The sequence below is a fragment of the Anopheles funestus genome, chromosome 2RL (assembly GCF_943734845.2).
Source record: "Anopheles funestus chromosome 2RL, idAnoFuneDA-416_04, whole genome shotgun sequence".
Lineage (NCBI taxonomy): Eukaryota > Metazoa > Arthropoda > Insecta > Diptera > Culicidae > Anopheles > Anopheles funestus.
The window spans coordinates 101812383-101837126 of NC_064598.1; the positions used below are offsets into that span (position 1 = coordinate 101812383).

General features: G+C 40.6%; 4 protein-coding genes across 9 annotated transcripts in view; 1 reads left to right on the top strand and 3 right to left on the bottom strand.

Moving 5' to 3' along the window:
* The window catches only part of LOC125761750 (uncharacterized), a 137929-nt gene that overhangs the window by 14833 nt on the left and 98352 nt on the right, over window positions 1–24744 (bottom strand). The window contains exons 1-4 of one of the 5 annotated variants that reach the window (XM_049423204.1): window positions 11270–12006; window positions 11136–11184; window positions 10455–10928; window positions 7604–8875 (exon numbers count right to left, since the gene is read on the bottom strand). In XM_049423204.1, the coding sequence (XP_049279161.1) occupies window positions 7604–7808 (205 nt within the window). In that variant the 5' untranslated portion in view covers window positions 7809–8875; window positions 10455–10928; window positions 11136–11184; window positions 11270–12006. Of the gene's footprint in view, window positions 1–7603; window positions 8876–10454; window positions 10929–10961; window positions 12007–24744 lie in introns of those variants that run through there. The other 4 variants (XM_049423201.1, XM_049423203.1, XM_049423202.1 and 1 more) reach the window with 4 other exon arrangements.
* Window positions 12702–13637, top strand: LOC125761776 (vitelline membrane protein Vm26Ab-like). Its single transcript, XM_049423237.1, has one exon. The coding sequence runs from the start codon at window positions 12787–12789 to the stop codon at window positions 13165–13167; it is 381 nt and encodes a 126-aa protein (XP_049279194.1). The 5' UTR covers window positions 12702–12786; the 3' UTR covers window positions 13168–13637.
* LOC125761777 (ATPase inhibitor mai-2, mitochondrial-like) lies at window positions 20306–21290 on the bottom strand. The gene is made up of 3 exons (XM_049423239.1): window positions 21111–21290; window positions 20725–20860; window positions 20306–20640 (listed from the first exon to the last, which is right to left on the bottom strand). The coding sequence occupies exons 1-3, from the start codon at window positions 21158–21160 to the stop codon at window positions 20509–20511; spliced, it is 318 nt and encodes a 105-aa protein (XP_049279196.1). The 5' UTR covers window positions 21161–21290; the 3' UTR covers window positions 20306–20508.
* Window positions 21402–24525, bottom strand: LOC125761754 (nucleolar transcription factor 1-like). 2 transcript variants are annotated; one of them, XM_049423211.1, is made up of 6 exons: window positions 24162–24525; window positions 23684–24090; window positions 23494–23615; window positions 22568–23431; window positions 22344–22481; window positions 21402–22269 (listed from the first exon to the last, which is right to left on the bottom strand). In XM_049423211.1, exons 1-6 carry the CDS (start codon window positions 24235–24237, stop codon window positions 21858–21860), a joined length of 2019 nt encoding a protein of 672 aa, XP_049279168.1. In that variant the 5' UTR covers window positions 24238–24525; the 3' UTR covers window positions 21402–21857. The 2 variants fall into 2 exon arrangements, with proteins under 2 accessions (XP_049279168.1, XP_049279167.1); XM_049423210.1 differs by having other exon boundaries at window positions 22344–22484; window positions 24162–24523.

The following is a 24744-nucleotide window of genomic DNA, read 5'->3' on the forward strand; positions in this document are numbered from 1 at the left end:
TTAGTCCTATTTTGATACGAATCAATCACATAACAAGCGGCTGATTGAATATTTCAGTTATATAGAGAGGCGTGTAGGAGGCAAATAGAACCGCTCTCGTATCATGTTTCAAAAGCTTTTACTTTACACTTATTTACATACAGATTCGTGTTGGAAAATATGCGATCAAATAAAAAAAAACCAAACAACTCATTCAGAAAATTTTTAATTTAATTTGCATCGGGATTTCCTCTGTTCTCGGAAGTGTGAGTTAGGAACAACAAAAGGACACGTGTGTGGATGGAATATGTTGATGAGATGTTTTGTTTCCAATTTACATTGTAGTCTTACTAGTTTAACTTACCTACGAGATTGTTGCAATTTATAATATAATCATCTGTTTCCAGTATTTCCATTTATTCAAAGATCTTTATTTTTGGTATCATAAACATCATTACGAGGTATATTATTCGAAGTTACTGATATTTCATCCAGTTCTGGATATGAAAAAGTGCAACAGTGTTTCACATCATCACCACCAACCAAATATAAGCTCACCGTTGCCGATGCTTGTCACGGTAATTACCATCTCACCTTAAATAGTACATATGACATCAATCTTACCATATGACGTTGTTCAAAGGGTAACCCAAAAAAGACGCATCACCAACCGGCAAATCGATTCGTACCGATTGCACATCAAGTGCAACAGCCCCAGCCATCGATCGATTATCGTTAGGGGTATGATGAGCAATGATAGGAAGGAATAATATATGGCCATCAATCACACTACTCTATCCCCAATGCTACTGCTCCCCATGTTTGTTTGTTTTGGACACGCGCCCGCAGGCAACAGATCCGCGACGACACCAACGCGTCGTATGGTAATTCGATAATATATTTATTGATGATAACGATAATTGTCTTATCGCTGTGTACCGCGTTTTGCGGTTTCAGTAACCAAATGCTGACGCAAAGAAATATAAAGAGCAACATACACTCGCCGCCATCGGGCTAATGTTGATGAAGCTGCATATCTCTGTTTTTTTGTCGTTCTTTTACTCTTTTTTATTGTTGACACGGTTCTACACTTTACCGTCAAACTTTATAAACGCACATTCGGGGCTGTTGCTTGTCACGATTTATCGTTTCGTGGGAATTTCATTTTTTAGTTCGTTTGCGTCACTGCTTCCAGCTGCTATACTTGTGGTGGGTGAACTGAAGCGAACGCAAGGCGTTGTGTATGATATTTCGAAAGAAAGAATAAAGTCAAGTGCTTGGAAAAGCAAACATGAACATTAAATCGCAACAAGTTTGGGGCCGAATAATGCAAGCGCGTATTTTCCTCGAAATACAGTCCAAAAAAACTTTTATTCGCTCAAACAACAATGTTTGCACGTGCACGTGGATGCTGAATAGATTTTCTTCAAAGATTTTTTCTTAACAAACATACAACCATCCAAAGCGTTTATGTATTTTTCAACATTGTTGTACATAGCCAATTCCAGGTAAGATGTGTTTAGAGAATGGGAAAAAGTATTCCATTTTTCGCTTCTAACCATGGGTATTTACAATGAAACCATTAAGACTGTTTTTCTTGCAAATCTAAGCCTAACGAACGCGCCTATTAAATGGAAGCAAGTTTATAGCAAGCTCCTTTTTTTAAAGTAGAACAACCGAAAAAGAGTATCAACAATCTTACGATGTTTGATTTGTAAGTGAGCACAAAGAAAAAAAAAATCGAAAGCATAATTCATTCATAAGCAGCCATCAAAGACGTAATTCTCTTGGTATAACGTTTTGCATTCCGCGGAGGCATTTTACAACAGCTTTTAGGTAGAATTTAAACAGCTTTAACAGCATAAAATTGGACGAAACAAGCAGAGTCCTAGGGAATAGCTGTAATGTCTATTCTATTTTCAATGAAAATTGTTTGCTCATCACAATTCGCTTCTTGTGCGAGATAATATCTTAAAACTTTGACCTAGCCTACGCATAAACTTGTATTTACAGGAAATGGAAAACAAATCGCATCCATCCAGCTTCACGCCTAAATGGAACACAAAATAAAGGCATTTAGAAGTGAAAAAAGTCTCTTGGCGATCTTACGATCTTTTTGTTTTGATTGATTTAAACATCAAACGTATGTATCAAATTCGCTTTATTCGTTTATCTTCAGAAAATGCGAATTTCAAACGGAAATGTGTTGTGGAAAATGTGATAAAACAAAACGTAGTGGATTCTATTTCCGTGAGGATGACCTCCAAGTTTTCATCATTCCCTGTACTCCCATTTATTTTTGGTATATATTTTGCTCGGAAGTGGAAGAAGGGCAACATACCGAAACCTCAAATAAGATATGAATATTTATTCCAATTTGTTGTTTTGTTTCCCATCGTTCAGTCAATTTGGTAAAAACTGTGATATTCTTTCTCTGGTAGTGGATACGCTTTTCATTCCAAACCAATTTGATTTCTTCGTTACATGGACAATAAGAAACGAAAGAAGTCATAAGTCTAAAAGTTTCTCGCAGAGGGAGGAATAAACAATTTGCATTAAATAACGGTAGGCAGACGTTTTTGTAGAAAATTGAAGAGCAGAATAATTTGTTGACGATTTGTCAAACATTTCATGTAGACGCAACAGAGGGTCAGTAAAAGTTTTTTTTTACACGGAACAACGTATCCTTCGTAGAGTCAAAAGCTTGTAACGACAGAAAGCTCGATCAAGTCGACTTCTATCTCAGTCAGGCGATGATCGGCGACGGATTTTTTTACAGTTGAGATGATAAAGAAATCCGTTTAAAGTTGTCCACGCTTTTATGTTCTGTGACTTAATTTGTTACGGTTTTGTACCGAATACTCCCTCATTCCGGAGTATGTGTCAACTAGAATTTCTGGACCATAACTTTAGAGTTTTTGTTCAAAAGTGGTGTCCAAAATCAAAATGCAAGATATTAGTACAAAAAATGCCTATCGTACGCCAACATTTTAAAAGAACATTGATGTATTTCAGAGAAACAAAAGAATCATAAACAATATATTAATCCGTTCCGATTAGCTAATCTATGAAAGCGGTATTTTGTCTGCTTCATTTAAAATTCAGTCATCTTATGCATACCCGTTTATGCGTTGTTTAGCATTTTACAATTTGTCAACGATGCATATGTTAAAATCAGGGTAAACATTCATCAATGATACCAAACAATCAAGCGGGCAGCCGGAGCGAAACCAGCAAAAGCAAACCTTCCACCATGTGAAAGCAAAAGAACAGACATAAATCGTCAAAAATTGCCAACGATGCTAAATCCTTCGATGGTAATGAATTTCAGGGTCGTTTCACACAAATTGATTGGCGGGGCAATGGCATAACAGCGACTACAAATTGATGATTACAAGAAAAGGCAAAAAAATCCCTTCACCGTACCATTCGCACGATTTACGAAAAGATTAAAATTCATCTCCATTAATTAGTTAAACAAACGCCACCCCAACAGCCACATGCTACGGGTCTGAGTTTCACCCTATAAACTTCGACGCCGTCGCCGTAGCTCGGCTTGTTGCATTGCTTATGTTTGCAAGTAAACTCCCGGACCCGTTACATGGCACGGCCCAAAACCACATATTTTTGTTTGATTTTGTCACTTGGTGCGTGAAATTGAGACGAAATCGTTGTCGATGTTAATAATCACAATCTCAGCCCTCCCGGGATCTACCATCCCGCTCCACGTTTATCCTCTTTTCCCGCTTGGGGCCAGTATGTAATCGCACATCGCAGGATGATCGCGTTGAAAATGCTGAAGTGGTCGTTGGATGATGATTGGTTAGTAACTGCCTCGTGTAAACACAGCCACAGAGCGTCACGACTGAGGGAACCCTTATGGGTAAGCGAAGAGGATGTAACCGAGAGCGAAAGCTTTTGAGAGGTTCCGACAGCAACCAGACCGAACCACCACCCACGTCGTCAATAACATCATCCCATGTTTTGGGAGGGGAGATGAAAGCAACGGGAAGTACTTGACAGCATCCCCCGTATTCGCTTCGATACCGTACCCCACACGTATCACGGAAGGGAAAAATAAATTCACCTTCAAAAGGGAATTTCCTTTCAAAGGGACACTACACCGCAACTTGCTGTGTGTTCCAAAGGATGTTTGTCTGCGTACGTATGTTTTGGGTACGCGTCTGCAGCAACTAAAGTGTGTCCTTCGCGAAAGATACTGTCCACACGACCCTGATCGAACAGGAAAAACGGAAATGGGTGGGCAAAATTGATGTGATTTATATGCCAAACCGTCCCCGTTTACCACCATCAGATTTTTGTTTACTCATCGAACTTCTCATGCCCGTTTATCGCGCACTCATCACTAAGAGCGTGCGATGACGGATTTCGTGGAATTGATTTTGCTCTCAGGCGTGGTAATTGTTTTTTTTTTTGCTTTTTTCGAGCGCCCTTTTTGCAAACCAGCAACGGCAAACTGTTGGTGGGCTTTTTCATTCAAAACAGATTAAGAGCGCACATTCAAATCCTGAGTGCGGTTGATACACTTAAGCTCGGTAACTTATTACGAGGCGAATGGTACTGAGGGAGTGTACGGGAAAGACCACTTTTCCTCTGAAATGTTTTTCGTCTTCTTGTCCGCTTGTGCCTGCGGAGAGGTTTTACTAAACTGCGCTAATCGTTTTAAGCAACAAAAAGCGGAAATTGCATTTAATAAATAAGATGTTTCGGACCAGATTTCTTAGTTAGGACTTGTTGGTCGTAGAAATATTGTAAAAACGAAAAAAAGTATCTGATACAACATGCGTAATGATTAAAATGAGATTAATTATTTGGATAAATTGGATGTAGTTTAGTTAGGTATTCAAAGAGCCAAACGCAATCAGTCAATCGATATTATAAATTCGAGTTTACTTTATCTAATTTATGTTTGTGTTTGCATTACCGTAACGAATGATATGTTAAATTATCCACATATTTAACTTTTACGTATAAAATAATTTTAATGCTACTTCGTGATGAAATGAATGTTATTAGGTTTCTAATGGCCTCTTTGCTACTTCGTCCAGAAGATTGATGATGCCCTACATTACAAAAGTACTTCCGCTTTCCAGGAAGGTCGTCCCGACGTAGACCCCTCATGAATCAATAAATAAAAAACTTACCACACGCTTGGGATTTATTTTTTCTCAAGAACATTGACAACCACAGCATTGAGAAAATCGTCAGCCGTAGGAATAGTCTTACTGTACCTTTGTTGCGAATTAGTTTGTTGAATGAATCCTTAGCTTCAATTGGGCGGACTGGAACAGAGGTTTCCCGAAGTATCTCAACAATGGTGTGTGGCCCCCTTGATTCCACGAACGAAGATATCAAGAAACTTACGGCTGTTTTCGCCTTCTCGGGAATGTGGCGTCCCGACAGCCGACGAAATTTTCCGACATACTCTGACAAGGGTCATGGTTGCAGGAAAACCCGTCACAGCAGACAAAGCGCACCCAAATATGGACTAGCATCATCTCCTGTTTTTTCTTCGGTCGGATGTTTGGGGAACGTTTTTCTTACACTAATCGAATGAAGCACACACAGTTGAGATTGCTTTAGTGTATGAAACTGACGCCGTCGGGCTAGACCGGACTAGTGGCTGCGACTAGCGAAAAGACGCATTTAATCAAACGCATTTCTTTGCTTAAAACGGTAAGCAACAAAGATATAATCCTTTTGTGCATATAGAAGCAAAAAAAAATAACTTACAGAGAGATCCCCGAAAGCTGGCTGCGTCATCTTCCGTGCAACGAAACCCTCGACAGAATGCAAACAATGCTGGACGTGAGCCAAAATGGGTAAGCGTATTTCCCTTTAGCAAGCGTGTTGCGACAAAACTGACTAAATCTGACTCATCACCGGATGCAGAAACCGTGAATCGTCCGTGTGTTCCGTGCGCAAAAAATAAGAAAAAAATATCTAGGATCAGGTTCAATCAACTTCGAAAAGCAATTTATGCACCTTTGCCGGAAAGCAACCAGTGTCCTAAATACACACTGAAGAGAGATCAAAAAAGGTTTAAAAGAGATGACATTGTACAATAAGGTTTTAAGGCAAAACCCCTAATCCATATTTTATAAAAGCGTTTGACTTTAACTTTAATTGTGCTTTAACTCCTTATGCGAAAATGATGACCCACTTACTTTACCTTCAGCATAGTTTTATCCATTAAATACATGACAAATGAAGGAAAACCCCGAAAGCATTTTCTCAAATCCCTTTCACCACAATTTGATCGTTTCCCATCGTTTGGTGGGACAATCAAACAGTTGTCTAGGTTCAACTCCATCAGTACAACCACGATAATCTATTATTTGTTGGGAAAACGGGAAAAGGTCATAGCCATTTGGTGGTGCCACATTCTATCAGGCGCTTCTTCCATATCGACATTCCTCAAAAAGAAAACCGAACAGCACTACCATCAACAGCAACTCAATTCAACTTGTGGAAAAGCTTATAAAAAAGGACACCCATTTCACAGTGTGCTAAAATGTGTTGGACATTGGTGGGGGTCCATCACGCTGGACGAGGTTAGCGAAAGAAAGTTTTAGCTTTAATTTTACTTTTCGATTCGTTTCGATACGAATTTGATCCGGGTTTTCTTCCTCACCGATGCAACACTCCCTTTTCCATTTGCCAGGCGGTTTTTTTTCGATCGGAAAAAGTTTACATTTTTTACTCGTACCTCAACTCAAACAAGAGCAGCAAAAATCTCTTGCTGGAAAGATCTTACTTTCATGAGAGCAAGAAAACAGGACGATAAGTAGTGATGCTACTTAAAGGGTGAAAAACTTTGTCCGATAAAATGCGTTTCTAATCTTTTCTGTGCAACGCGATAGGATGGAAAGTAGTTAAAAGAATTATTCCTACATCGGAAGAATCCAGTTCCGGTTTTAGTTTCGATTTCCTTTTTTGTGTGTACGTGCAAAATTTACCAACTAAGGTTTGTATACCAAATGTGCCTTTTCTAGAAACGATAGAATCCGGCCCATAATCCTGTGGTGGGGAACAATTTGACGAGTTTGGTTTATTGTTTCACATTCAATTGATTGAATCAGTATCATCGTAATCCAATTCAATGGTTCGACAATAATCAAATCATTTCGTAACCAAGGGTTGGTGATTCATAGTGAAAATATTATTGTAGAGGTTTAGCTGCTACAGAAGATCACTGCTTAATTTGTATTTGAATATTCGTTTTAAAATTAAGACAGTATTTATTTATATTATTTTATGACGGTTTTTGCCGTATTATCAGCACCGCAAAATTAAAACAGTACTTGTATTATAAAAAATTTAAAAAAAATCCCAAAAAGAAGCTAATTTCAATAGAAAATATCAAATATCAAATTTACTGTGCTCCTCAATGGTTTAAAATTGCAACAATATTTATTTTCACATAGCCGAAAATCCACCAAAATAGAACCGAAAAGCTCATAGCCGTAAGACTATTATAAAGCTCTTCAGTATTATGTAAACCGCCCAATTAGCTATTACAAATTCATAAAGGTGTCACGCCACTCAAAAGAAACCATCTAAACCAATGCAAATAGAGTAGGAAGAATGTGTCATTACTCACCGAGTGTCGTTGGAAGTAAGCACATCGTACCGCAAAGGACTGCCAGCAGTGTAAACGTTGGTATCATCTTCGACAACGAATCTCCCGGCAGCTGACGGTGTCTTCGGAAAGACCGCTGAGCTGTCGGCAATTGTTTCCGACGAAAGAAACCGTTATCCTGCTCACGGGCTTCGGCAAGGATGAAATATCTTAGTAACGGCAGCATGATGATGATGATAGCCGGATGTGTTAGGATGCGTTTTTCCTTCCACCGATAGAATTGTTCATGCGGGTTCGAGACCGACTCAACTCCGCCGACACAGTCACTACCTATAACTAACACCACGTTCAACTTTCTCGCCGGGATGTCGTTTTATTCGAGTCCCCTGCACTCGTCCTGCTTGCCCAAGATGGTACGTGGTAGTCTATATAATTTAACACCGAGTTTGGTATGTTTATATGTTCTAGATGATGATAATGTTCCTTCAAGGTTCACTCCCAGCTTCCTGCACAGTGCCAAGGCGAATAGTGGTTGTACCGGAGTACCATGACATCGGTGTGGTAAGAATGTCTCATTCCGGATGTTCGCTTCGGGACAGGAAATCATCAAGCAATTATGGTCGCACACGTCATACTTTTACGATGCATCCGCACTGGTTCCAACTACTGGCCTTCCTGCTAGATAGATATCCCCGTAACACTTATCGGACTCGCACAAAACGGATAAAATGTAGAGCGTTATTACCCTTCTGGTATTTGTAGTTCTGCAATATCTACACTAAATCCTTGCACACAAATAGATCGAAAGGAACTCTTTTTATCTACGAAAATAACGCTACGAAAGCAGTATTCATTGACTGCAAATGCAACTCAAATTGATTACTTGTGGCATGGGACAAATATCGAATGAGCTGATACGATTAAATCGCGATGATGACTTCTTGGTTCGTGACATTAACGTGCTGGAGACTAATGTTGCTCTTGTCTTCTCGCTTCTTTGCTGTGCTTTGGTCGGTCTGATTCTGTCCAATTTAAAACCCATTCAAACTGACAGATCTTGGTCCTACCGCCCGAACTGGCCAAAGCAATTGCATCGAACTTACAAACGGCACTGCCTGTTGCGCGTTCAGTTCTTGCCGTGTTTGTCTTAACGTCTTTACTGACCGCTGGTCGGTACTGGTGTGGGAGATAATTCATCCAACTGGCGCCTCACTTTGGTGCTTTCTCTTGCCGGATCGTCGTTCGTTATCGTTGAATGATGATGATGTTGATGATGCTGGGGGACCGTGGGACCTGCAATGATAAGCGGAGATTTGGTTGTTTGTTAAATTTATTCGAAGCTATTTGCACAGTGCTGAAGATGGTCGAAGATAGTCGGTGATGTCTTCTTCGAGTATTCGGTACGGAATCAGGGAACCGACGAAAGCAATTTAAAGCGCACACACACACACACAATGCTTGAAGGAGCGAACGTGAAGATTGAGTGACATTCCCAGTTGCTTCAATTTCAAGACCATCTCATCATCAATGTCGTCACTTTCCTATCAATTTATGATTTCTCGGCTCTTGAACTTGAGATTGGTCATGTAGCAGAGAGGACGATTGGATTTATGTTGGCGACAAACTATAACGAGAAACGATTCGATTGTTGACTTCTATTTTCGACATAATTAAAAAGAAATGATTGAAAATTGATACATAATGGCATTCTACCAGGCATGTCCCATCTTTCAGGACTTGGTAGAGCTTTTTCACATAAGTGATACATTTGGACAATGATACTTTCTTGAAGTTGAAGTGAAATTCGAAACGTTTTGTTGTACTAATTGCAAACATTAAAAGAATGATATCTACAACTCATTGAAGTGTGTTTATAAATATTATCCCTGTTATACCCTAAACATGTTTTTCTCTCTCAAATTTCATTATTGTATGTTTATACATTTCCTTGTTTATTTTTCAAATCGAATCGTCCACATCACCCACAGTGAGTCATACAAAACATAAGACTCATTTCTTAAGCCTTATTTTTGCACTTGCCTCGACGCGTTATCATACTGTCTTGCTTGCGATCCAAGTGATCTTCGCACTGGCAACAATTCGGCCGGTTGCCCGATGGGACCTCCCTCGGTGAGATGGGTACAACTTGCCCGTAGGAGTTAAGATAAACCATCGCAAAAAAAAACATTGACAATAAAGTGCCAAACACACCGAAAAGGATGGATTCAGCAGCACAGGTGATGTGATAAGCGAAGGGATATCCAGTGCCATGGGCTCGACTAGCCGATTAATTTATGACGTCAGTGACGTCTGCCGAAGACAAAACCAACGAACGCATGAAGAACTTAAATCGCATGTTATCATCCATTCTGGAAACATTGCATCGTTCTCTTTTTTCCTCATTTGCTTCCCTGCCTCTCTATCACATCCATTCATTGGCAAGCGGAAACGAAGGGAACCCTTCGGATAGATAAGGAAACGACGCGGTTAAGTAGGTTTGTTAGCAAAAATCAGGTGGTATTGACCTTTGTCCCAAACAGCTTCTAGAGTGAATGGAAAGCATGACGAAAGTAATACCATATCAACTTGGGTGAGAAATACACTTATCACTACTATACTACCCGATGGCGTAGGCAGAGATTTCAAGCATTGTCTGTACACATTTCATTTTCTTCAAATGATGGACAAGAAGATTATGTTATTTAGCTTAAAAAAAATTACAAACGAACAAAAATAAAGCATCCAAACTTTTACTTAGCACAAAACTGAATCTATTAGTGTTAGTATTAGTGATGTAAAAACTCTCGTAACCATGCCTTTGGCAGAGTAATAAGGTTCAACCAATTTGCATTAACATCCTCTTCACACTTACCAGCGTTCTTTGATGTGACTTTTTACGCCAAGTGTTCCGCTAAATCACTCAATGAAATTACCACAAACCTACCCGGAACACCCCACGTTCTACACCTTCCTTTTAAGATTCATTCAAAAATAAATTCTACGCATACTAACGCATGAAGCATCTGGAAAAGGACTTCCGTAAACACACGCCACCGTTTTACAACACATCACATTTGTGCACGGTGCACAAACGTTTCAGCACCGGATTCTACGTCTTTACTGTACATGGTTACCAAATGGCCGAATTTTAATGGAGCGTCGTTGGCAAATTTCTTGTTGTTTCTTTTCTCTCACCCACCATGCTTCTTCCTTGGCGTTTTTTCTTTTGTTATTAAAACTGTCAAAGGAGCACGGAACAGCGTGGGGATTGGTTTTCGCTTCAATATTTCATCCTTCTGGTAACAAACGTATTATATTTTCACACACACACCAACCACTGAATACACTACAAAGTGAAATACAATAAATTAAATTTTACCATAAGAACGCGTCGTATTCAGACCACGGTTATGCACAGAAACTGGATGCGTTGCCTTTTTGCTTGGAGTACGCCACTATTTCTTGGCGGTTACGATTGGTTTTGGTTTTCAAATTTTCGTCAACTTATTAGGAATTTTTTTTTCGCAAACCAATCTTTCACATGTTAACATACCGCACTACATTGCTAGGAACAAAACAAATCTTTTGACACTCCAATAACACTACAGACAATGGAAGCAATAATCGTATTGCGTTAATTCAGAAGTGGATTAAATAAGTTTTATTTCGCAGATATCACTTTATCACCATATTTGTCCTCCGTTTTTGCTAGCACCACATTGAAACGCGTTCACACGACACGACGACTGCTGCACTTAGATAGAAATGTTCAACCATTTGGAAAAACAGTTCGATGTAGCCTCGCGCGCGAATCCTAGAAAATTACGTTCAAAGCACATCCGTGCGCTATCAGTGATAAAACTATTGTGCTCTGATTCTGCTGTGTGCGTGTACTGTGAAGCCATCGTGGTCGACGCGATGTCTCTGCTAAAGAAATCGCTCTCTCGCTAAGGTAGCGTTGTCTCTTTCGCACTACAGTGCTCTCGTTTGGTTGCTGGTGGTGATACTCTCTCCAGGTAATGAAAACAGCAGAACAAGATGAATAGGTGTGTGTGTGTTCTTGCATGGTTCGATTTGACGTGGAAAGAAGGAGGGAGCGAGAGGATAGAAGAGAAAATGCGATCACAACAGAACACAAAACGATGCTTGCCGTCGAACAATGCCGGGTACATGCGTATAAGGGAAAACAGGGCAAAAGGGCACACTGGTTTGGTGTTTTGTTTATTTTATTTATAAAATATTATCACATTTGTGTCAAAACGAAGCTTTAATTGAGCTTCTTATTGAGAAGCAATAGAGGTATTTTCTATATTTTGAGATACATTATTTCAATGTCCTTACCCGATTCGATTGGAGGACTTCCTGTTATTTGCTTTATACAACTGTGAGGTCTATAGTATTTTTTGGAGATCAGAAAGAAACTTATACGAATAACTTATAAATAGAAGTTAAAACTAATGAACTTTGATGAAAAGTTTATAATTTATAGTTTCAGAGACAACGGCTTGATGTAAGATGTTGATGCTTTTCAAACGAAACGTTTTTAGCAGCATTTTGGTGTCTAGCAGTGGCGGGATATTACAACCAATCAAACCAATGCTTTATGAGGTATTTAAGAATAAAATTGCAACTTACCAAGTTCCTGATTGGTCTCACTTACCTCCAAGATTCCAATAAATGCATTTTATAACATACATACCTAGTTTACGTGCATGACAGTGACATTACCCAACTGTATAGTCAATATCACCGACCCCAGACTCTACGACACATTGTGTAATACCGGCATTGGCTACTGCATGACAAGACGAACATCACGGCTACACCCCGTCCAAACGATGGCTCAATGTCCTCCTGGTGTCCGGTGTGACCTGGCCACCACCGCAGCACGTTCAACACCGATCAAAATGTTGACGCGACGTGATCGGGTTGGAATGCTTAATCAAACGCACTACGCACTGCTAGTAGTGCACTGCCCAAGGGGAGGACCTTCAATGACGTTCGATGACCGCGATACATACGTTCGGTTCCCTTACCACCGTTTGGTACAATATTTCGGGTCTTAGCACTTCATTTTACACCGCGGTTACTATACGATCAAGTATAAATGGGGCTGCCGCGTCCAACAAACGACACACAGTTCACATCCAGCAAACGATCAGCATTAAGTTTCTTACCAAACTTCTCAACAAAACAATCTCAACATGTTCGCCAAAGTGATCATCTTCGTGGCCATCGCCGTTGCCTGTGCCTCCGGTAAGCCGCTGACGGCAGCTGTCGTTGCCGCTCCGGGCGTGGTAACTGCCCAGAGCTCGCAGGTCATTGCCAGAAACTACAATGGTTTAGCCGCTGCATACACCGCACCGGCTGTTGTCTCGGCCGCTTATACTGCTCCGGTGGCTGCTGCATATACTGCCCCGGTTGCCGCATCCTATAGCGCTCCAGTTGCCGCTGCTTATACCGCCTACAGCTCGCCAGTCGCTGCTGCCTATACTACGGCTCCAGTGGCCGCTGCATACAGTGCTCCCTTTGCGACTGCGTACACCGCTGCGCCATACGCTTCGTACTATCCTTATGTGCTGTAAGACAACAGGACTACACGCCATAACGCAAAACCCGATCGTTTGTTGTAAATAATTACCATCGAACCATTAAGCATATCAACCAGGTTGTAGTTCTCCCTGACCGGGATTTTTTCTCTGTTCAATTGGAAAGAAAGTACGTCATCCAACTGCCACCACATCGTGTTCTTTGATGTCACAAGCTTGTCTTCTAGAATCTTTTTCTTTCCATTGACCCGTGTCCTAGTGACATTCAAATAATGCTTTGAAGTGTCTGCCCTTCGAGAACTCGCAACCTTTTCGTAAGCCATTAGCAAAAAAAAGGGGACAAGATTTACGTTTGTTCTTCATCATTCGTTCAAGAAGAATCCCGGAAAGTGTATTCAATGAAATTGTGACCGGAAGTTGTAAAGCCCCTTTAAGTATCTCGGAGTAACAATTGGACGATGCAATAAAGTAGTCAGCAAATGGCTCAGTTTCATTTGGAATGGTAAGCTGTAGAGTTCTTTATGTGTCACGGTAAGAAAATATCTTCCCATTTCCTTGTAAGAAATTTTACTTAGAAAGAAAACTATTTTCCCTTCATGCTGCAGCGAAAAAATGAGAAGCCCGAACATGAATGCACGAAACCACGATGGACAACGTATCAGTATGAGTTAATTGTACAAATCTGCAAGAAATCGATTTAATTATATTGAAGATGTTGTTACGTATCGAATTACCAGCGTGTCGACGGTAGCACAACTTCTTCATGATGGCACTTCCCAGAAAACGCAGAAAACGCAAAACCAATCGATATCTTCACTAACTGTGCTAATACGGTGAAGTAATAAACCGAGATAATGATTACCTTCCTAACGATGCAGGGACTGTTTGTTCTCGAGAGACATTGCGGACAGGAAGATTATGCAAATGGCATATATGAGGTAGAACCACATAAAAGATCGGTCATCTGCCATCCATCATTCGAACGGCGTACACCGACCGGAATTCTTTGGGCGAAGTTATTTCGATATTTTCATACCATCGTTTTGCTCCAAATCATCGCCAAAGAACTGCTCTATGTCTCTTTCTCTTTAGGTTAACCGATTGTTTGGTGGAGGAATGGAAGTGGAAGGAATCGAAAAACCAACGGTAAGATGCTGTGGCTCACTTTGGTGATACTTTCTTATCCCTTTCTTATCACACAAACCCGCTCCGGTGGGTATTTCTGTGGAGAAATTCCTGTGCGCTTTGTACCAAGCCGATGCCCACAAGCGCACAAAATGGCATTTCCATCGACGCGTGCCACACAGCAAACTCTGAGAAATGCCAACAATTCTCATATTTAATATTCATACCCATATAATTATGCACGGTACGTTCCGTGCGGTTAGAACTTGCCACCGGATATTATCATCCTTTTATCCTGCCGTACGTACATGGGTGTACTAGTGAGGGGGACTCTATTTCCCTGGCTCTCTTTCTCTCGTGCCGTAGAAGGCCACCCAGCAGCATCCTCAATCGTGTTGCAAGGTGTTTGAAAGGAAGTATGCGCCATCGTTTGCCGTGGCGGACGAGAACCGTCTTCGTTATCCTTTTGTGAGGCAACACAATACGATGTGGACTACATTGCGATGGGACAGTTAAGTGAACTTCCTCGCCGGGATTGATGGCAATATGTTAGCAGTGAGCTGCACAAACAATAGAACGGACGGGATGTGGCCGCAATAAACTGTGTGACAGGATATCACTTCTAGCGGACATCATTTAAACTGCAGGTGCGCACAAATAATGCGGTACCAGGTACGCGGCGCGAATCTAAATGACCTCGGTACAAAAACCAATATGTCATTCCAACAATTTTCCAATCCATCTATAGCGGATGGACAATGTAGAACCACCGCATAAAAAGCAACCACTTCTGTAGCGAGCCTTCGGGTTGGAAAAAAAAAACCAAACGAAAAAGAACTGAAAATGACGGTGCAAATGGAATGAAGATAGCGAGCATCACTGACTAGAAGGTGGTCTTCTCCTGTGGGACAATTGTGAACGCGGATGCTCTTCCTCTCGGAATGGAATCCACTCTTTTGGTGGAGTGCATTTAAAAGTGAAGAGCACGTGGCCGAGCTTCAACAGGACTCCTGCCAAAGGGTACGAGTATAGAAAGGCAAATAGTGGTGCCAGTGTTGCTCACCATTTTATAATTGCACCGAGTTATTGCCGGTGGAATGAGATTAAAAGGCTAGCGTAAATGGGCTAGCGTGGTAAGTGAAGGGAAACCAAAGAGAATTGTCTATGGTGTGAACGACAAAATAATACATAAGACCTGCTTATGTATCGTGGTTTTGGTTCGGGATACAACACAATGGGTAAGAAATGCAGGTTAAAATAGCAATTAGGGAATGTACGATTTCGAACATAATATACAACGATATCTCTTTTTACCTCGAGTGACATTAATGATATAAACTACAAATAATTCTCCACCCAAGCCAAACAAAATTGATCACAGCTTAGTATGATAAGATTCATAATTAGCGAAGCGACCGATAGTCTAATATCAAGGAGTTTCTTTAAACCTTTCTTTAAATTCTTTAAACCTTTTACTTCAACGCAATATCCCACTATCCTTATTGCAGCTACTTCCTCGTGGAATGCAGTAGTTAAAACGCATGCAACGAGGTCTAAGAACTGCCGCCAGAAAGGAAGTGTACAGAAATTACGTCCGCTAGTGCATCCATCTATCATCGGCGGGAATCGACAGTGTTGCTGTAGTTCGCGGTCATTCCTTGGCACCTTGTTGCCATTTTCCTTGCCATGAATTGCCACTTCCCGCTCAAGATGATGTCCGGCTAGGTTCTTCCAACGTCAAACCTCTCATCGAGGACGGAAACCCGGCACCAGCCCCACCGGTTAGGCGTATGAAATCGCACGAAACAATGAACAGACACCGTTTAAATGGGCGACCAGTTCTTATAATGTATCGTACTGCTACGACTACGAGGTGATCCAGATCCTTGCGCCAGGACCGACTGCCAGCACACGAAAAGCGGTCAACGAACCCAACCGGTCGAGCGTGCGTCCCGATTTTGCCATTCATCAGCCAGTCTAGCCGAAGCGCCGATCGTACGGATAGGGAAGAAAGCTCACCTATTCTTTTGGGACACAGGTCCTTTAGGGTTCTCGAAGGCGTGGACTTAATTGGGGATAGTAAAAAAGAAAAAGAAATAATAAAATTAAACCCAACGTCAATGAGCGATAGTTGAAACGACTGGTCTATGGCGATATGGTACCGTACGAACTCCCACCCAATGACTCGTGGGGTGACTTTTTAATAAATGCCGGCCCATTATTCTATACGGTTCTTTGGTTTGTTAAAAGTGCCCCATGCACAGCAACCCATTCGCAGACAATTGGCGGACGAGGCGCGAAACCTGAGCAATTCCCTGTCGTTTGTAATAAATTTACGATTAAATTACTATTGACATCGAATTACTGGAAAAAGGGGTTGTTTTGTGGGTTACCCTCCACAAAACCGATCAATCATGCCTGCAAGGGTTCATCGATTTGATTAGGATGGGCGCCCGAATACAAAAAGGACAATCAAAAGCAAACAAAATGATGTGAATGTTCAACACAGATGCATTTTAGCCTTATTTGTCAAATTGATGGCCTCATGCGTATGTGTTCCACAAAACCCTATGAGGGTGCGCGTAATCAACTAGTTGTAGAAGGGTAGTTGGAAGAAAAAATCTTTTCAGGCTCGGGAAAACATTCCTACAGCACGCTTTTCCACTGCCGTGTAGGGGGTGCCTAGGTGTAGTAAATTTCTTTTTTTTATCATTTGTCCCGTGTCTCGTGTTCCATCGAATTAGGTCAACGCTTCGAAATAGTGTCAGATTTACTCACCTTGTAATGGTTTTTCCACGCCTATTTTTTCAATGTTTCATGCTTGAAAAATCTTGTTACGATGAACCGGCGGTATAAACCAAAAATGCAGATAGATACTGATAAAAATGACCTTATCAATTAAAGGACCTTCTTATCGAGCTGTACGTGGAAAAAGCTGAATAGAGAAAAGGGAAATAGAAAAGTGATTATAGACAAAAATTATTTAAAAATATCAACATTCAAAATTGTACAAAGAGTAAAAACGAAAGCGGCGAACAAACTGATAAGGGTAAGTCGCGTATCAGCTTTCGGGGGTAAATCACAGAAGGAGAGAAAAATGACAGTATAAAACAGAACATTAACGAAGCCATCCTTCGGGTTTGTGTGTGTGGACAAACATAATAAGGATCACCACACATTTTGGGACAATTATGACGTAATTCCGAAGGAGAGAGCATGTATGTGTTTGTAGGTTTATTACAGCCGCCCTACTGAACGGACGCGCCCTACCCTTGCTAGATAAGTTTATGCTCATGTCTGGGAAATTTACATTTCCAAGGGAGGTGCCATCCGTCAATTTAATCACATGCGAGTTTGGGCCATTTTTTACACAATACGTTATTAAATTACGGGCTACCAAAACGACGGCCAGACAAACATGCAATAACGTGTTGCACTAGAAGGGAGAGAAGTATGGGAAGTTGGGTAACGAATAGGAAGGTACCGTTAAATGGATTGTGGTTAATATTTTAATTTTTGTTTGAAAGATGAAAGGAGTAGTAAGCAACACGCATTCCAAACATCATTCTTTTCATTAATTGATTTTATTGTAAAAAGTAATCCAATGCCGATTGCTGTGCTGCACCGGTCCAACCAAGTTCGGTTTTCGAAAACCTTGGCTGCACAGCTAACGGCTCGTGACCACGATGAATTCCCGATCACGTTTAGTCACCAATAAAGCTGATGGCTCTATTTGTACATTGTTGAATGAACTCTTGCACGTGCCAAGAGTGTCCTCGAGTACTGCAGAGATACAACAGAAGGTGCATACAAAAAAGTGGACGAGTTTCTCGTATTTCTATTAAGCTTTATTGCCCAACAAGCGTGTGAGTGAAAGGAATAAAATTATAAGCAACGTAGGAACAAATAATCACCGTTATGAGCTGAAAACTGTGAGTATTTGGGCAGCAACAAGGGCACGTATTCTACACGCATGCAATTTATGTATCTGAACCTTCCAAAAATCGAGGGTAGCAAATTCCCAAACCTTACACCATACATATATTCCAACCCTCGCTTATAGCTTATAACGTGAAACGTGTTGGTCGATTACTTAATTTGTTTTACATCGACAAAGTTGATGAAACTGGTCCTTTTACTGAGTATGGGGTTTCCGTCATTTTGCCGGTGTAGCCGAGATATACAATTAATCAGCATCGAACCATCCGACAAAAAGTTCTGTTCGAATAGCTAAATAATGAACATTTTATGGAGCATAAGCGAGGCAAATGATTTGGCCATTTGGTTTATTACAATAATCTTCCAACAATGCGAAAGTTTTGTACATTTAGCAAAAAAACATTACGGATAAACTGTTTCCTGTTCCTGCGAACGTCTTAAGCTCCGTGTGTAAGCATCGATCGAGAAATGTTCACTGCTGGTTGGTAAAGTGTGGATGGACAGCAAGATGCCCTGGCAATAGTAAGCGGGCATTATTTAAATACCATCACATACTTGACATAATTTCCTCACATGCTCAAATGTCCCTGCCGAAGGATAAGAACTGGAAAAGTAGTTCTAAGGACAGCAAGTCAGTCCATCCCATCGAAGTCTTTACAGCAAGTAAGGGATACTACACTTTTATCCTTTTTTCCCCTATTGTGGCGCTGTACTTTATCCCACTAAGAAAGGACGTTTTCACATTCTATACGGTCTCCCTCTCCTGCCGCCTCCCATGTTTGATGCGTTTGATACGGGGACAGCATTGCAATAGATGAAAGAAAAATAATGGAATCGCGTAAGCCAATACGGAGACCAATAAGAAGATTGCTGCGCAAATGCATATTATGAAGTGTTTTCGGGGTGAAATATAGATACCGTTTTACTATTATGGTGTGTCAGGAGGGGGCAAATTATACCCACACGTAGTCCAACAAACACAGCGATAGTTGTTCTTCTGTTGAAATCGTTGCCACAGTTATACTGCTTCTAGCATATCTGAAATTCTATTAAAACAGAAATGTTATAAAATAAGCAACCAAAAACCTCTCTCTCTCTTTCTTCTTGGCTTTTAACGACCTTACAGGTCACGCCGGCCATTTCTGGCTTACTAGACTAATTTTACCGCGTAGCCGGATAGTCAGTCCTTGCTACGAGGGGACGGTCCGGATGGGATTTGAACCCGGTCCGGCCGTGTGGACTGGCGCCGTTTATCACATGCACAATCGGGCCGCCCCTATACCTATAAACCTATTAAATGTGATAAAAGCTGGACAAAAATTAACAGCAGGTGGGATTTAGAACAGTGGGGGTTTCTTTACTATGGTTTTAATTAATTCCATGACATTTGGACATTTGGAACTGAAACAATTACCTCATCATAACAGCGGTTTACAATATGTTATCAAATGCGAGGCTAGTCCGCGTACGGTCCTGGTTGAGACTCACCCATGGGGACGGGAGTTATCGTAGTTTTTGGCAGTAATTAATTCAACCGTGAACTTCGGTAGCTTCAGTTTGGATTGACTTTGGCCTAAACGATAATAAGTAGTTGGTGGTGTCAACTACCATAACTATGCTCAACGTGTTAATTATTGTGTCAGGAGAAGTAGTTCGCGGTTCGAGAACTATATACCTTTCTTTTTTTTATTCAGATAGAACGGCCTGGCCGTATTGATAACAATATACCTTTTATATTATAATATAATTTTAAATTCATTTGTGTTGAAAAGGCATTATTCTAAGCATAAGCAAAGTGAATAAGTGACTATTAGTCAAATTTTGCATTCAGTGTGCTATTCTTTTTCCAATCAGAAGCACTAGTTTAGAATAGAATCATTTATACAAATAAATCGATCTTTTATGCAATTACATCGAATAGTGCTTATTTTTAGAGCTGCCGTCTATGTGTAAACACCAAATTAAGCAGCTGTTAATCTCAATAGAACGTAAGACCCAGTTGTACGACAGTTTCAATAATTCAGCAAGATAGCACAAAACGGACAAAAATAGATTCCCGTCCTCCGTTTGAGTTTTCTTTCACGATACATTTTAGGACGGACGCGCGATGTTAGTATGTGAATTGAATTCTATAATTTATTCTAACATATCCGAAAATACTTCAACCCACCACCACCGGGAAAACGGACACGGGGATAATACTCTGCTTCAATCACATACAAGTGCACATACAAACATTAAGTACCCGTGCTGGATCCGTGATGCACATTGATCTGATGCTCTCTATCGAGCGATCGCTTACGGCAGGTGCTTTTATTTTTTCTTCAGCTGCTCCATGGCTTTCTTATGGCGTGCGATGGCTTCTTCATGGTGCTTGATCGATTCCGAGTGGAAATCTTCCTGATTAATGGCTTGCTTTTTAAGCTTAGCGAGCTGTTCCTGGCGCTAAAAATAAAAGATGAATATTTCAAGTTAATAATTGATTCATCACGCACTTAACGTTCACATTCTGATGCTATTTTGGTGTACCTGTTTGTAGAAGTACTCTTCCTCGTGAGCGACCTCCATTTTGCCGAAAGAACCACCGGCATCACGAATCGATCCGCCACCACCGCCACCCTTACCGGCACCACTACCCATCTCACCGGCGCTCATGCGTGCGACTCTGGAAGGTAATAACATAATGTTTTAAAAAGAACAGAACCGCTTTATCGTGATTCGCACCACAATGATAAGCAAGAACGCTTCAACACGGGTTGGACATTGAAAACCGATAACAGCTTTGGATCAGCGCCCCAGGGGTACACCCAGCCAGTGCGTTGGTTTTCGGACCCTTCATGGTTGAAGCTTTTTGTTTCTTCTACGATAGGGTCACACTAGTCTACAAGCAAGTAACTGAAAAAAACATTATTTACCTCAATCCACTGGGAATCATCCATGCAGTAGTTTTGCGTAGAGATTGCATTTTACTGTGCACTTTTGAGTTGCCTTTTAAAAACGTAATGAACTTCTAATACCGAGCAGATACAACAGAAAAATGGAGGCTAATGCACATCTGCTCAATACACGCACCGAAGATGACTTTGACGTTTTTGACAGCTGCTTTCTGATGTAGTGCAATCCAACAGGTAGATGCAATTTATATCATCACTCCTTGCATAAATACGTTTATGCTACGCTAAAAAAACAACTACAAGATTATGTACTTACGGTAATTTTCAACTTTATTCAAATCGAAGTTGTAATCAAAGTAAATTAACACGGTAATTTTCATCTGTACTCATTTACATATTTTAAAATTCACACTACACGCATGATTCGTTCTCGTGCACTATTTCAGAATAGAAAGCATAACTATAGTTATGTTGTAATAAATTGCTACGGTAGTCCAATGTTTTAATAGAACTTTCAGAAATGGCAATCAGAAATACGACATTTTACACGTACACACTGCGCGGTTCTGCTTACCTTAACAGCCTATAACAGTATCTAGAAAGAAAAAATGCTTAAGCTTAAGAAAACTACACATAGCAAAACATTGCTAACCCAGTGCTCTATCATAACTCGGTGTGCAAACTACAAAATGATAGAGAAACCCGCGTAAAAAAAACGAACCAAACCATCTGTACCGCAGAACTGCATTAACGATCGAGTGCAGTTCCTCATTCATCGTCGCTGGTTGCGTTATCATCTGTACTATTGTTTTGACCGTTCTGATTGTTTTCATCTTCGCTGCTCTCCTCGCTGCTTTCGCCACTACTCGATTGAGGTTCCTGCTTAGGAGTTTTTTTAGTCATTCGTTCCGAATTCTCAACCGAATCAGATTCGTAAACCGTTTCCTCTCTGATGTTAAAATCAATCTGGGCTTGCTTCAGTTTTTTGAGATAGCCTTTAATATGTTGTGGGTCTACGGTTTTGAGGTATTTTTGCAATTCTTTAAAGTATTTTTTTTGCGCCGCACGCATTTCCTCTCTCAGATTTTCTTTGCGGTTTGTGGACAATTTTTTGTACGATTCTGTGCAATTTTCTGCCTTTCCAAGGTAGTAGTTTTGTTTGTAATATTCAAGAATGTTGCTGCAATGAAAAGGCAAATAAACACATTTTAGAATGCATATAACCGTTGTACAGATAACATAATAGACACTTACTTGGGCGGACGCACAGGTTCTTTTAGCTTTACCGCAGCAGTAGCATTAATAGTACCATTTCCTTTAGAAATGTTTGTCTTCATATCAGGCTCAATGATCGGTACCGGAACTATTGAACGTTTGCTCTTCTTTTCGAAGCTACTGCAAACAGAAATTTATATACGTTTTTGCATTGAAGTACAAGCAACACTAGCAGCGATCAGCGATCACCAGCCTTCACTTACCTGTCAGAGTCATTTTCGTTTAATGAATGTTTCCTTTTACTCTTCGAAGGAACAGCTGGTTCAACAAATGTATGTTTATCGTTTTTCGCAACCGTAGACGTCTTGGTAGGACTTTTCAGAATAGATTTAAGAGGCTTTTGTTTTGGGTTGCCTGCGCTGATGGAACCGTTCTGCGGTGTGGCATTCTTGGGCTTTTTCTTGTTTTTCGGTAAAATTGTCGACTCGGCAATAGGCAGTACATCCAATTCATTTTCAAGCAATGTCATTTGTACCAATGAACTAAATGGACGATTATCGTCCGGCAACTGTATTCGGTCTTCTTTATCCATTTTTTTCTCGATGAAGGATTTTAACAGATCGATTTCTGCTTGTTGTGCCTTTTGATCGGTTATATTCGCAATGTAGTTCTCATACTTGTTAACGTACTCTAGTTTTGCATTACGGTACTCTATCTCCAGCTCTAACTTTCGTACCTTTGGCAGTTTTTTGAAATCGATTAACTTTTCCTTGCGCCATGTGGACATCGAACCCGAACTCGCATTTTTATCGGTATAATGTTGCAAATAATATTCACTCGTTGACCGAGGGATCGGTGCTGGTTTGCCCTGTGCTTGTTCCAACAAACACTGCTCATTTTTTGTTAGCTTGAGCGGTTTTGCTGTGTCTGGGGGTTGGGACTTAAATGCTTGTTGAATGTATTTCAATTTCTGCTTTACTTCCAGACTATGCCACTGTGAGCGTAATTCTCCTGAAGTTAAACCTGGGTTTTCCATTCGCTTATGTTTTTGGAAAAACCCGAACGGTGTCTTTGGATTTCTTGATTTTGAATTCGATTTTGTTCTTACTGCTTCTGGGTTGTCCAAGCTAAAAGGAAAACGTGGAAAAGTTAGAGGTAAACTTAACTTGGTTCTAAGTTGTATACTAACTAGTATTGCTCCAACTGCTGTTTGTAAACTTCCCTAGCCTCTGCGGCCATTGCCTCGTACTTTCGTTTCTTTTTCTCTGACAAATTGCCGTACCCTTGTAAGACCAATTTAAAAATTGCTTGCTACAATGAACCAATAAAAGTAAACAAATCATCAAAGAACCGTTGGAAAACATTCAATCTATACTTACGCTTGACAAATCAGGGTTTTTATTTTTAAATTTTGTATATTTCTCCTTAACGAAGAAATTGTATGCTGAAGGAGGATTTTTCGGTTTTCTCATTTCGCAGTTTTTGTTTGCGTGCAAGGGTATATCGTCGATCATCTCGCTTAAGGTGCGATATTTTCGAATTTTACGCATTAATTCTTCTGTAACTGCCTTTACCTCATCAGGGGTACGGCCTTCAAATGCCACATGTGCCCAATCGATTTTTTTAAGTGTTCCTTTCCATTGTTTGGTGTCCTTTTTCGGCACAACCGATCGAAGTTGATCCATCAGCGCTTTGTAATCGGTTTTCGTCCAATCGGAATCGACATTTTCCTTAACCTCATCGTTTTCTTCTTCCGTTTCACTTTCATTCTCGTGTTCGGAAGGAACTGTAAACAAATTGTTCCGATAATTAAAAAAAAAAGTTACATAGCCCTGTTATAGCGGAAATAAGCAATACCTCCTTCAAATTTTTTCGATAAACGGTCCAATTGTTGAGGGCGGTCGTATGCGACCGAAAGGGACCGCTTTCTCATGGTGTCGGTGTTAGGTTATGCGTCGACAGCTTGGAGTGGTGCTCGTGTTGAAAATTAAGGTTATGGTGGCGGAAATGCTGTTCTCTTCAAAAGTAGGTAGCGTCTGTTTGATAAATTTCGATACACCAACTACACTTGAACTAGCACAATGATTAATTATGGTACACACAATTCACAATACGAACTAATGTAACAAACAACTTTGTATTTGCAACGCGTTGCGGCGGTTTTATCACTTGAACTGTATTGAATGAAACAGCGAGGTTTCCTTCACGTGAATGTGTGACTGCATTGACGTTTGACGGTAAAGCGGTAAAAAGTTATCGCTCGACTAGACCACACATTGAACAATTGTGCGTATAGCAGCAACTGTAGGACAAACATGAACAAACTACTGATACAACCAGCATTCCCTGAAGTAATGTAACTTTGCGATACCATTACTATATTTTATTCATACTTTTAATTTTCTGGCAACACAACATTCTTCTAGTTTTCTCTCCACTA

Excerpts from the sequence above, each read along its gene's own strand:
- LOC125761754 (XM_049423210.1), bottom strand. The coding sequence starts at position 24,237 with ATGAGAAAGCGGTCCCTTTCGGTCGCATACGACCGCCCTCAACAATTG. Across the intron at positions 23,432-23,493 it reads CAGCAGTTGGAGCAATACTA|CTTGGACAACCCAGAAGCAG; the intron begins GTTAGTATACAA and ends TTTTCCTTTTAG. Across the intron at positions 22,270-22,343 it reads GAACCTGTGCGTCCGCCCAA|CAACATTCTTGAATATTACA; the intron begins GTAAGTGTCTAT and ends TTTTCATTGCAG.
- LOC125761776 (XM_049423237.1), top strand. The coding sequence starts at position 12,787 with ATGTTCGCCAAAGTGATCATCTTCGTGGCCATCGCCGTTGCCTGTGCC.
- LOC125761777 (XM_049423239.1), bottom strand. The coding sequence starts at position 21,160 with ATGCAATCTCTACGCAAAACTACTGCATGGATGATTCCCAGTGGATTG. Across the intron at positions 20,861-21,110 it reads ATGATTCCCAGTGGATTGAG|AGTCGCACGCATGAGCGCCG; the intron begins GTAAATAATGTT and ends ATTACCTTCCAG. Across the intron at positions 20,641-20,724 it reads AAGAGTACTTCTACAAACAG|CGCCAGGAACAGCTCGCTAA; the intron begins GTACACCAAAAT and ends TTTTATTTTTAG.